This window comes from Perna viridis, chromosome 1 (assembly GCF_037379345.1).
Source record: "Perna viridis isolate PV_CMFRI_1.1 ecotype Kerala chromosome 1, ASM3737934v1, whole genome shotgun sequence".
Taxonomy (NCBI): Eukaryota; Metazoa; Mollusca; class Bivalvia; order Mytilida; family Mytilidae; genus Perna; species Perna viridis.
Window position 1 is genome coordinate 25,582,232 of NC_142445.1, and position 13,536 is coordinate 25,595,767.

The following is a 13,536-nucleotide window of genomic DNA, read 5'->3' on the forward strand; positions in this document are numbered from 1 at the left end:
GATCAGATATTATTAAGTGAAGTATGCATTGTTTTTTCATATGATCATTTTTGCATACTTGAAAATGTTTCTGTCACATATCATTTAAGACATGTTTTCATAACATGTATACAAATAAAATACACAAATTAAACACAGTGATTAATACCAGATGTTCTGATACATAGAGTAATGCGGGATATATCAAATTTCCATTCACCTCGCTGTTTAGAATCCGTGTGCATTTCATTACAACAGAATCAAACGATAAGTTGTACTTTGTATCGTATTTAAAATTGAACTAGCTTACTGGCAGCTGAAAGGTTAGTTCTTTACTTTTTTGTATTACAAATTGGAATTGGGACAAATTGACCTGTGTCCAATTTAATGAAATGTTGAGTGATGGTGTTTATTACCTTTTATGCCATAATCGTCACATTACATGTACTTGCATTTTGTCAAAAAGCCAAGAGTTGAGATTATGGTTTTATTTTGTTCTTCCTTCCAATTCCATGTAAAAAAATTATGAATTCCAGATTAAAAATTACCAACTTCTCATTGGCTGAAAGTTAAATGGGCTTGATTGCATGGTTAAAATTTCAATTTCAAGGCCAAAAACACAATCAAATCTGAAACAAAAAGAAAGAGATATACAGTCATTTCTATTCAACAAAGTAGTGAATTTTCATAATTTGTTTATAGGAGCTGGAGTATCCTATTCATCAGGGGCCAGTGGAGGTAGCTATGGAGCCAGAGGTGGGCGTGGCTCTGGGCCCCATGCTGTGATGCCATATGGTAGTATCTACACTGTGGGAACATGGGGTAGTGGAGGTGGTACATCGAGTAATGGTAGAGGTGGGCGAGGTGGAGGTAGATTTCATGCTGAGGTGGTTACTGAGTTCCAGTTGACCGGATCAATGAGGGCCAATGGTGACAATGCTGTGGTTGGTATAGTTATGAAGATATAAAAATTAGAAATTGAAAGCGTATACTTTGTGAAAGACTTGTTTGTACCCAAAGTACTTCAAGAGCAATAAGAAAAATTTTATACTTGTGTAGTTTGGTTCACCCTGGTTTTATTTTTATACATAGATTAAGACTTTGATTTCGTGGGTTTCTTGGTTAAAGCAAATTCATGAAATTATATTAATTTCCATTGATAAAAGAGAAGTCTGAATCAATGGCTGGGATGTTGCTAATGTTGGGCAATTTCTATTTACTTGCTGTCCTAAGTAGTTTGCTTTGTATAATCTCCCAAATCTTGAAATCTATCATATCTCATAACTGTACATTTTTCGCTTTTTCAGGGCTCCCATGCAGGTGGTGGGTCTGGTGGCTCTATCTATGTTCGAAGTGGTACCATTTCTATGACAGGATATTTATACTGCAATGGTGGTAATGGAAATAGTAATGGTGGTGGTGGCTCTGGTGGGCGTATAAACTTCTTCTTTAAGCATGGAGTTTATGAAAGTGGACATATTATCACAAAAGGTTTGTGTTACTTGTAGTTATTTTTTTAAATGAGCTAAGTGAATTTTTTAAAAATATATTTTGGAATGAAATGTAGAAATTATATTGATTCAATTGTTTATGCTTATAAATAGTCTAAATAGCAAAAATTTGATCACCGCATACACTTAAAATGTTATAATGAATAGAACTGTTAAAGTTATAATAATGAAAAAAAAATTATATTGACTATTATAGGGGGTTCTGGTCATGAACCTGGAGGTCCAGGAATGATGTATTTCCATAGTGACACCAGTAGAAATCTCAGAGTAGACAATAAATGCCAGAAACCATCAGTAAGTATTCCTTTATTTAAGGATAGTGATAAAAGCCATTAAGTAGCAGTCTTTCTGAATATCAGGCAATGGGTGATTCATGCATGTCAAAATCCCACTGAATTCACTTTTATTTCTAATTCAGAAACAGATACACATCATATTGCCAGTCTTAGTTTGTCATCCAGATGCTGCACTTTTGAGATAAAAATTATATAGATTGTGTATGAAATTAACTAGCACTCCAGCTAAGGATCATGCAAAATGTGATTCATGGGTAAAAAGCCTACATTTTTTTATTTTTGATATTTTGTTTGAAATGTCATAGTAAACAGAAATTAACGTGGTTTTTCATATAACCCGTGCTCTTAGGCGATAAAAATTATATAGAATGCACTGTAGATTTCAAAATTAAGGGAGATAACTCTGTAAATGGCACTCAAATACAATAGAATCTACTGGATTTTCAATGCGGATTATCTCCTAAGAGCAGGCAGATTTGAATGAATAATTACACATTTCATAGTATAGACCCATAAAACAACTTAATTACAAAAATAAAAATATGTAGCCTTTTTTTGGGTGTATCACATTTTTCAGATTTTGCATGATTATTACAAAGGCGGCTACTTAACACTTTGCAAGAGTTAGCATTCTTGATTTGCTTTGGATGATTTTTAGTTGGAGATGAAATGATGGTTTTCTCAAAATTACAGATCTGAATCCAGAAAGGTCTGTTGATTTGTAAAAATATATAGTGTATAGACTGAGGAGGATGATTGGTTCGGTGAGTTTTTCTACACCATGAATCACTCTACCTTTGGCAGTGTCTGAATTTTATAAGGACTGGTACTTAAATGTTTATCCCAAAAGCAACATTGAATTTTAAAGCCTGATTTTTCCTGCCTATCATCATGGTTATCATGAAGTATCTTAAATATTAAAGGTTATTGGTTGGAAATTTTGAAATTGAAATTACTGGTGTTGCTTTAGCTTTCAGATATTGAAAGAGTTACAGTGGGTAAGAATTATAAAATGGCTGGGGTTTGTCATTTGTTATATCTATTTTTCTTACTGTCTCAGGCTATGTATACTGCCATGATACTATGATAAGAAAATAAAAATGGCAATTTCCAATAACATAATGTCAAATTGACTATAACATTGCCTTAAACCAGAATATTGTCAGTTTTAAATGTATCGAGAGATCACCACCTTCACTGGCTTGCTGTGATAATTTCTGTCTTGACTTTAAAGCTGCTGTATAAGTGAGCATATCTGAAGTCAATATTCATGTAGTATAAATCAAGTAAGGCCTATTCTATAGATAAATTGATACTGTTTTTTTGGTTTCAAATGATTAGCTAAATTGTGCTGAAAGTTATGCTATAAGATATGTTTACTATTTTGTAGGTAACAGAACCCTCTGGTACAATAGCTGATATTAGTCACTTCAATACTTACACATCTACAGGTAAGTTTTATGAAATTTTCATAATACATGTACTCCGTAACCCTGTTGTATGGCCCTGGTTCATGAAAAACATCAAAGATTTTCTCAAATTAATTCTGATCTCTTATGTTGACAACTCAATGATTTGGTGAATCCTCAGTGATCTTATTATAAAAATAGTCTCAAATGAAATATTTTATGAAACTTGGCATGGAACTTGGTTTCTTGGGAACTTTTGACTAAGTTATACCTTAATTATAAGTTTTTGTAAGAATCAGGCAAAATTGGAAAAAAATCCGAAACATGTATATGAAAAACCCACAGATCTGACAATATGATTTAACTTGAGGATATTTTCTTTATTTGAAAAAAGCAATATTTGATCTCTGCATCACTGGATTTGCTCAGAAATTTTTCATTAGAATGTTAGAAAAATGAGGCTTTTGACAGAGAATGTTCATTTTTAGTGCATTGCAATGAAATTATAACTCAATTTACCAAAGTGATATGGAAAGTTTTGTCTTTTTTCCTTGATTCTGACAGTACATACAGTCAAAATTTACTTTTAAAATGGTAGTTTTTTTTCGTACATATTTCACACACTGCCTGATTCTTAGGCTGATACTTAAAATAATTCAAGGTCTTTTGTGTAAAGTTTACTTTGATTTTTTTCTGAACTAGACACTTTACAGCCTATAGCTGACCTTTTTTGATAATTTATATTACTTTAACTTTAGCTTCTGTATACCACTGATTAGTCACTTTATTTGTCTAAATTTAAGACAGTTATTTAAGTTCTAAGTCTAGAACATATAGAACACAGCTTTCTTACTATGAACCTCTTACAATTAATATTATAAACCTTCTTCTTAAACTGCAAAAGAAAATGTAGGCTTGTTTACATTGGTCATGGTAATGAAAATATAAATATAACTTAATTTTGATAAATTTCTCCATTGTTTATGGATTTAAAGAAAATATAAAATTTTCGCTACAAAATTTTAAACTACAGGTATATGCAACCCCTGAAATAGGAAATGGAAAGAAAGTATTCATTACAATAATATTCCTGCATTTGAACAGGTGCTGTAGCATTTTTATTACCAACAAATGATGGACACATTTATGATTTTACATTGGTTGAGATCTATGGTGGAGCTCACTTGACAGTAAATGGGTCAAACATTCATGTCAAGTCCATTAAAGTAGTGGGAGATGATACTGGGCATCTTCATATACCTCCTCACCATACACTGGAGTTGATTGAGGTACATAGTTATGTTACATAATACTCAATATACCTAACTACTTAAAAACAACCATGAGGTATGTAGTGACCATGCTGTCTGTCCATCTGTCACCAGTTCTAATCTGCTGAAAGTGCTGAATAGAATTCAATAAAAGTTTCACAAAATCTTAATTTCATGATGCCATTGTTTATCTCCTATTTTGTTTGTCCATCTGAATGACTTTCGGGGTTTCCTAATGCAAAACATGGACTCTGTCATTGATGTAGCCGAGGGGTCCGGGACATTCTATTCTGCAACCTCTCTAAACCTCTCGATGGAATTTACATCAGAATGACTTATAGGGTTTACTTTATGGTTCTTCGGAGGTAGCGGGGTATGGCTCACAGATATTGTAGTTTTTAAATGGTGACACCCCTGAGAAATTCTTGGATTGGCCACTTATGTATATAAACAAAAACTAAATTATATTAAATTTGTGTAGCCTTCTGTTCTTCCCAGCTAGCATTGAAGTTTCCATCAAAGCATTTTGGTTATTAGATAAGGATATATGAGCATGAAATATATAGTTTTGCTTAACAGAGCTAAATTCAGCAAAAGATTAATGCATTTTCTTATTTTTTTAACTTTTTTATCTAAGGATAAATTATAGAATGTACTGTCTGCTCATGTTGTCCTGGGTTTTCATGAAAACCAGTGAGGGGGAAGTTTACCCTTCACTGCTTCCAAAGACTGATTTGTACTTTTAATATCCTTCATAGGCAGAAAAATGTGGAAGAAAGTGCATTTAAAGAAATATATATGTATAGTGCTCTGTGTATCGTCTTTGTTAATTAAAAATTACCCAAGACGACTTAGAATATGAGGCTTAAGTGAAAACAATGACATTGGCACACACGTTTATATATCAAAATGATTGCTTGTTACATCAATCGCACATACCACTTATCAAGATCTAAACACACTGTCTCTGTGTACTGAGGATCTAGAGGGGTGATTATAATATATCGTTACACTCTGGTGATAAAAAGGGGAAGTGAGGCTCCTCAAGGAGATCTGTGGTAGGGACTGATAACCAAGACATTAGTTTTAGTTGCCAATACCCATCTTTTTTTCATGGTATACACCAATAAATGTTACAAGGTAGAATTTAAAAACCATGTTGATTCTGTACTTGAGCTAATAATGTCGGAATGAAACTTTGATCATATGAAACTTTTTGTAATTGATCTAAGTCTGTACTTGAATAAGATTGCATGTAATTACACACAATTATGTAATGTTTTAGTTCAATCACATGTAAGATGTATTATTATCTTGATAATGAAGTAACAGAGTCTGTCTTAAAATTAAATAGAGCTTGTACAAAATTTGTCCACATTTTTGTTTGATTTTAAGGTTTCAATTGCAATTTTTAAAAAAATTTTAGATCTTTTTTTTGTATAGAATAGAATTAAAATATTTGCTTTTTAAATTTCATTTATTGCTTACTTCGGAAAAAAATATATTGATATTTATAAATCTGTCAAAGTCCCATTTTTGTCCATTTAAAATACATACATATAATGCCTAATTGTATATATGTCTTCAATATATCCACTATAAATAGCTACCTGTATACTACTTACCTTGCATAATTGATAGTCATGGTAATGATGTGTAAATAGTAAATTTGCATTCTACTTGAACTTGAATTATAAACCTGTTTATATGCACCATGTAAAAATGTGATCAGATTACTGTGTAATCAAGTACTTCTCCGCCTAAGAATCAGGCAAAATCTGTATAAGGTATGGCACATGAAGGAAAAAACATAGAGATTTTATTGCATTAACCAAGTATTTATACCTGATAACCTCCAGAAATAACAATCAAAGTCAAATTTGCCTTTTTAAGATATTGATAGGTCAAATTTAGTTGAAATGCACTATGGAAAAATGGTGGGAAAATTTTCCCGCACTTTTTCCTTAAATAAGCAGTAAAAAATATCTATGTCACAGTTGCACAGTTGCTTCAAGATAAACTTAAATAGCTTTTCAATTGTTTTCTAGATGTATTGACTATTGAGTATATTTGTGGCAAAAAGACCAAATTAAGAAATATGATGTGCCACCCATTGCTGGATTCTTACACTGAATGGTACTTAAAAGTAAAGTTTGATTGATGGGTCTAAGTATTTTCAATTTTAAAATACTTCTGAGCTTAAATTTATTTGGGTAAACTTACATTAAACTTACAAGTGGGGAACAAAATTCAATGAAATGCACTTGTCATTTTCTTCTATTACATAAAAACTAATCTGTTAAATATGGAAGTATTATTGTGTGTTTGGTACCAATTTTTGCGGGTTTTTGTGGGTTTGGCAAACCACAAAATTTGGTCCTCAATTAAGAGCGAAGTTTACCATTCATTTGTATGATGGAGATTCTAAACCATAAAAATTATTAGCTACAAATAAAAGTACTTTCAAATTTCAGTATGCCCAACAAATGTTTAAAGGAGTAACTTCTCATCATCGGCATTAGAATCAAGTACTTCAGGTGTTCAAGATCCAAAAAATAATTGGATTTAAACCAAAATTATTGAAATGGGAATTCAAATACAGCACTGAGTAAATATACCATGCGTAGTACAAGGCATTTAATGGGAATTGCTCTTATACTGTAAACATACTCTATCAAAGCTTTCTCCTAAAACAACTTTTAATAGAAGGCTTTCGTATATTCATTCTAAAAATAATTCCTTTCTAAGCTACCTTACATTAAAAATGATAATGTGTGCCATTTTTTTTCAAATGATTCACTTATTCTGCATGATTCTTAAGGGGACAGATATATTTGTACTTAAGTATCAATCCATATAAAATTCAGACATTGCCTATGGTTAGAGGTGGTTCATGGTGTAGAAAAAACACCAAACATACAATGATTTTTTGGTTTTCATATACTATATTTTCAAGTAACAACAGTCCTTTTTGTATCCAGATCTGCACAAAATGATGACTGCTTTGGAGTAAAATTCTGTTGTGTTGTCTGTAAAATTGGATAAAATTTATCTATGACACCACAAAAAAGACCACCATAGGCCTATCACGTTGGTCGTATGTTTATCACATTTTAACCTTGGCTGTTGTCTAAAAAACTTTGAAGCAAGTCATGTTAGAATGTATTCTTTTTCATTCACAGTCCTCAAAATATAGAAGAGCCAATGTTACTTACCACCCGTTTATATACAAAGATGCCACATGGATTTTACCAGAGGCTACAGTTGAGTTCCGTCAGTCCTTGGATGAACATGGCAAAGGAATGAGTTCATTGGCCTGTTCTTCTACCTATCTCAACAGCAACACAGTCAAAATTTGGGGAACTGTCATAGGGAACTTAGCACATCTTTTTGTATCAACTGGTAAATATACTAAACAAAAGAAACAGACCACCTCTGTGTTTCTAGAAAAGCAGAGAGAGCTTACCCTACCAGTGCACCTAGTCCATGCTCCCAATTTTTAGTGGAGTCTGAGTTGCTTATTTACTTTTGTTACTTTGCATGTATTATTTTAGTTATTTTATGTTCTTTGTTTTGATTTGCACTAAAATCTTGGTTCCCTTGATTACTCTTACATTTGTTTTCATGTGTTTTTAAAATCCAGATGGACGTACTTTTAATAATAACTGAAATGAACTGAAAATTTGACACCTTGTCAGTGAATCCATTGCTTTAAATTATATGAAAATAAAGATTTTCAAATTTCTAGTTTTTATTTCTCAAAAATATACATTCTCATTCAAGAATGAAAAATGAAACAATTTCGCCAAGAATTGATGCAATCTGTTCTTTTCCTAGGAAAAAATGAAAATGTCTTTCTTAAGCAGTTGGTGATTCTGTTTTTTCATAATCACTCATTTTATAAGTAACCAAACCCAGATTTTATCTTCAACTTCTTTTGATAGAATCCTTTATTGCCAGAACAGAAGCACACATTCCTTCAATATTAGTGTGTTAATATCAAGTACATATAATATTTTAGTATTTCAATAAATATGACAAAATATTTGAAATTGTGAAAATTGTACAGCTGGAAATTTGCAGGGCCTTTCTTTTTTGTTATGTACAGGTCTGTCCTAGTGTCAGGCTGGTGGTGATACTTTTGAAAATTGTTATGAAACCTTTTATTATTGAAGCAATGCATGTAGATATGCATGAAGGACCATATTATTGCATGCAAAGGGAGTTAATCCAATAAAAGGTTTTTTATCGGCTGAATGAATTTTGATTAAATTTTCTAAGAATGTTAGGATATATATATATATTTACCAATTGATGTGTATAAAAGAAGATAAATATTGCAAAAGGAGTTCGTGCAACATAAGAACTTAACATAATTTCAGTTCATGGAAGATGAGGGTAATTTTCTTTGTGAGTCAGTTAACTGTATTTCTAGTGCTTAATTAATTTTCAACAGAAGCTAGATTAGAATTTGAGGAATCGGCCACTAGGCAGTTGACATTTTCAAATGTAACTGTACAAGATGGTGGTAAATTGGAACTTAGCAGTGTGTTTGGGGATGAAAATGATCTTTATGAACTGCAGGTAAATAAAAGTGAACAGATATCTGTAATTTTAGATTCTTATTATTCTGCTATCAAACTTCTCTCTAATTTCTTACAAGAATGGAGAATTTTAAAAATTTTCCATTGTGAAAATATAATCAAGTATATGAGTACCTGTGAAACATTTTGATCCAGTTAAAGGACCATTATATCAGTACCAGTAATTTCTATAGACAACTTCCTCATTCACTTCCATTCCAGAAAATTTCTTAATTTATATCATGGTCAACTGGGATAAAAAATGTAAGATTAGAAACATTTCGATGGGAGTCAAGGGATTAGAACTTTGAAATGATTACTACTTAGAATTTTTGAATGATACATTATTGTATAAGAGTTTCAGATATTTTAATGTTCAGAGAAATATTTCAACATAACTGTTTCTGGTCTTGTTTCCTTCAAATCACAAATCCTTCCTTTGTTTAAAATCCTAAACTAGTTTCCACCAGGTTGGACATAAATGGCAAATGTGAAAGTTGTCTATAGAACTGATTTACCGAAGATTGATTTGAAGGAAAATGATGACCAAGAGTTTAATTGGACTTAAGTTAACATTGGTTAAACACTGCAAATGAGTGTTTCATGGTTATTACATGTTCTCACCATGATATGGCCCAGATTGCTGAAATGGCTTTTTTTTTTACAAAAACAACAATCAATCAATTAACATTGTAAACTTATCATTTAGTCCTGTTTTCTTGTTACAGGTTCAGAGAAATGGTCACACTGGGATTGTTACAGTACAAGGAAATGGACAGTTAATAGTCAGGAACCTAAATTTGCATACTGATATACTGAATATTCATGATGGTGGAAGTTTTTCAGCCAATGGAAAAGGCTTTACCAGTAATGGGTTGGGGTCTGGAGGAAGCTCATCTGGTGGAGGTTACGGTGGAAGGGGTGGGGCCACATCAGCCACTGGTAAGATTCTGGAATGTTTAAGATAAGATGTGGATATGGAGTAAAATATTCATTGGTCAAATAATCCTGCAGTAAACCTCTGGTAGAAATACAAAAGGACACTGTCAGTATAGGCCTTCAGCCTGATGTAGGACTCACTCTAAATTGAAATTTTTATTGAAAGCTACTGTTCCAAAGTTAACAAAATTATGAAAATAGAAGAAAAAAAACATAATGCAGTCATGTATTTACAAAATACTAAAATCAAGGATAAAGATAGGACAAGCAGGAATATTTGTTGATTTTGGATTGCAATATGATATTAATTGTTATCATTCTTCACCTTGTGCATATTGTTATTTTGACAGTATCATAAAACTGGTATTTAAATGTATGTGATCTGGCCTGGGCATATCTGCTGTTGTGAAGGGATATCAGTAAAACTTACAATTTATAATCCATTACCACAACTGCAACTTTTATAATGACACATCAATGACATAAAATGAAAAAAATTACTGATTTTTTTCTGTATTAGGTAATTCACGTTCAGTTAACATTATGTACTACTTTGTTAGTGGCATAGCATATATCCTCAACACTACAAAACTAAGATGAAAATTATTGGGCTGTATGAAAGGAAGCAGAGCATTATGCAATATATGATCATGTTCAAGCAGTTGCATATTTCTTTACTAGCAAGAATTAACTAGATGTGTTACAGTGAAACCTGTCTTAAGGAGGTAGAATTAGGGTAAGGGACATAACTCTTGAAATCAGTGATATGTTTATATCATATTCAATTGCACCAAAGCCTATCAAGCCTTCATTTGAAACAGAATGAAATCAATCCAAGTTACTTTGATGCTGACATGAGATTGATCTAAAATAATGAATACAAACATTCCAGTGATTTGTAAGAGTTGTGTCCCTTATCTTAGGTCTACCTCTTTAAGTGACCTTCCAAGGGAGAGCAAAGTTATAGTCATACAAGACAGGTGGTCTTAATTTAAAGACTTTTTTGATAGAATGCACTACATAGGGATATTTTAATCATTTGTCTCTTAAGACAGGTTTTTGCTGAATACAGGTATTCACTAAGACAAGTTTGATGGTATGTTGCTAAAGTGTTTGTACTTAGTTTTAAAAAGAAACTCTGATAAATTTGCTGAGACATACTTTGATATACCCAACTTATCTTTGTTCATAATGTCACATTAATTCTACCATTATTTGTGAATTATTCTGCTTTTCTTTTTATAAATTTCTTAAGGATTTACACCTGGACAAGAATATGGATCTATATATGGGCCATGTCATTTTGGAAGTGGTGGACACAGTAGCTCTGGGACTTCTGCAGGTAAAAAAATCTGATAATTATAATGTTTCTTTGCAATGCATGGTCAGACTTCTGTTTGTCCCTATGTGCAGATGAAAATAGAACAGAGGTAGTTTAGTATTAAAATGTTAAATTAGTTGTGAGTCTGATTATTGGTGACAATTGTGTTGATTTGATGAAACATTGTCATAAGAAATTGTCAAATTTTTTTGGAATAAGTACAGCAGTAGAAGCCTGAAATATCAGGTACTAAGAAAATTATGAAAAAAAAATAATTATAAAGTTGCTGATAAGAATCCAAACTTAAGTTGCCCTCCATTTCATTGTGCCAGTAAATATAGAAATTAAAAAAAAAACTTGAGGTACGTATTTAATAACTTGTAAGTAGAATTTTGTACCTAAAGGATCCTATTTTTCATTTTTTGTTTGATCATGTTAAAGAACACGAAAACAACAACAAAGTAGTCAAGGCATTTCTTCTGCTTTCATGAAGCTGTTTTTTTATTTCATATCATCCTGGAAAAACAAAACTCTGAAAAATAATGTTGAATGCTACTTGTTGTCTTTTTTTTAGGTGGAGGAATAATAGTTATTACAACAACAGAGAGACTTATAGTTGAAGGAAATCTGCAGTCAGATGGCAATGGTGGCTCATCAAACACAATAGCTGGTGGTAGTGGAGGATGTATTTACATAACCACTGATACCATAGAGGGAAAGGGTACCATAAAGGTATGCTTGTTTGGGAGATGAATGAATGATAGGATAATTCATTAGAAAGAGATGATCATGAGTGGCAATTGATGCCAGAAAATCATGTAGTGTTCTCACAATGACAGGGTTTCAAATTAGTGTAGGTCCTAGGTCTAAACACTCAATATCTGAGTCAAAACATTTAAAATTTCATTTATCTAGATCCTGAACTTTCTATAATTTACATTTAGCTGTATTAAAGACCTTTGGCTTTGAAATTTCATTTAAAGTTTTAAAAGGTCCTGGACCTTCCACCTCTAATTAGTAAATTTTAACCTCTGCACGAAGTATTTTGGTTGTTCATGACTGCTGCTTGGGCATCATCTTATTATATGATTTGATTTTATGAGTGCATAAGAACTTCACAAAACTCAGTAATGTCAAATGACATGTATTTCACAATAGCAATGAATACTGAGGTTTTAGTGTGACAAGGTTCAAGAGTAAATTAAAAGAATTATTTCAAGTGTGAAATATCAACTTTAAATTTAATATTTTAATAATGCCATCTCTATTATAAGAATTAAGTGTCAGGAATGAATTTGAATAAAACTGTAAACATAATGTTGCAGGATTCTTAATAATTTTCAAATTATTTAAAAATAAATTTATGTTTCTTTTTCTCTTCAAGACTGCATTTTCATTTTGAAGTCTTAAAGATTCTTCTATTTACACTTAATGATAACAATAAAAATATGATGTAATGATGTTTTATTTGAGGTGAATGGTGGCAGTGGTGGGACAATTGGAGCAGGTGGTGGTGGTGGAAGGATGATGATTCACTACAAAGATACCAAATTTTGGCAAGGGAAGTGGACAGCTTATGGAGGATCAGCTGGAGGTAATGGTGGAGCTGGTACAATCTACTTGGAGGTGAGTTTACTTTTGAAATAGGTTTTATGATTGAGATATTGTCATGGGGCACTTTCTTCAATTGAATTCATAAAATTGTGTTTTACACTGCCTTCATGTTGTACTAGTAGATTTCAAAAAATGCTTTTGAAAGAATAAGATTGCTCCTAATTGAGTTAATTGAATTTTGAAGCTAAACTGCATTTATCATTTGAAATGTGATATATTGTACATATATTCCGATAGAAAATGAAAACATTTTTTCTAGATTTATCATGCTGTTATATAGAATCAGCATGTTTTTAATCATATGTTTGATTTTTATTATCATTGCTTATTTTTGAATATCTCCCAATCATACCAATTTTTTTTATCCTCTGCCAGGACACAATTACAGGTGTATTGAATAGAACTTTAATCATTGACAATGGAGGTAGCTCAATAGCCCAGGCAGAGGTGCTTGCCTACAACCTAGCTGCATACGAAGCAGATCCTGGCAGAACATGGATATCTGATAATGCTACTGGAGAGTTTGAAAATCTGAGGATCTTAGGCAAAGCTAATCTGGCTGTACATCCAACGCTTATTGAGTATGTGGAATTCAATTAGCATTATTTTTTAT

General features: G+C 32.0%; 1 protein-coding gene across 1 annotated transcript in view; it reads left to right on the top strand.

The window, feature by feature from the left end:
• Positions 1–13,536, top strand: part of LOC148627958 (uncharacterized) — a 166,940-nt gene that overhangs the window by 27,444 nt on the left and 125,960 nt on the right. The window contains exons 9-20 of the mRNA XM_088582284.1: positions 682–923; positions 1,287–1,470; positions 1,687–1,784; positions 3,177–3,237; positions 4,300–4,484; positions 7,649–7,868; positions 8,923–9,050; positions 9,778–9,991; positions 11,244–11,330; positions 11,884–12,041; positions 12,783–12,935; positions 13,299–13,504. Of these exons, the coding sequence (XP_088438410.1) occupies positions 682–923; positions 1,287–1,470; positions 1,687–1,784; positions 3,177–3,237; positions 4,300–4,484; positions 7,649–7,868; positions 8,923–9,050; positions 9,778–9,991; positions 11,244–11,330; positions 11,884–12,041; positions 12,783–12,935; positions 13,299–13,504 (1,936 nt within the window). The remainder of the gene's footprint in view (positions 1–681; positions 924–1,286; positions 1,471–1,686; positions 1,785–3,176; positions 3,238–4,299; positions 4,485–7,648; positions 7,869–8,922; positions 9,051–9,777; positions 9,992–11,243; positions 11,331–11,883; positions 12,042–12,782; positions 12,936–13,298; positions 13,505–13,536) is intronic.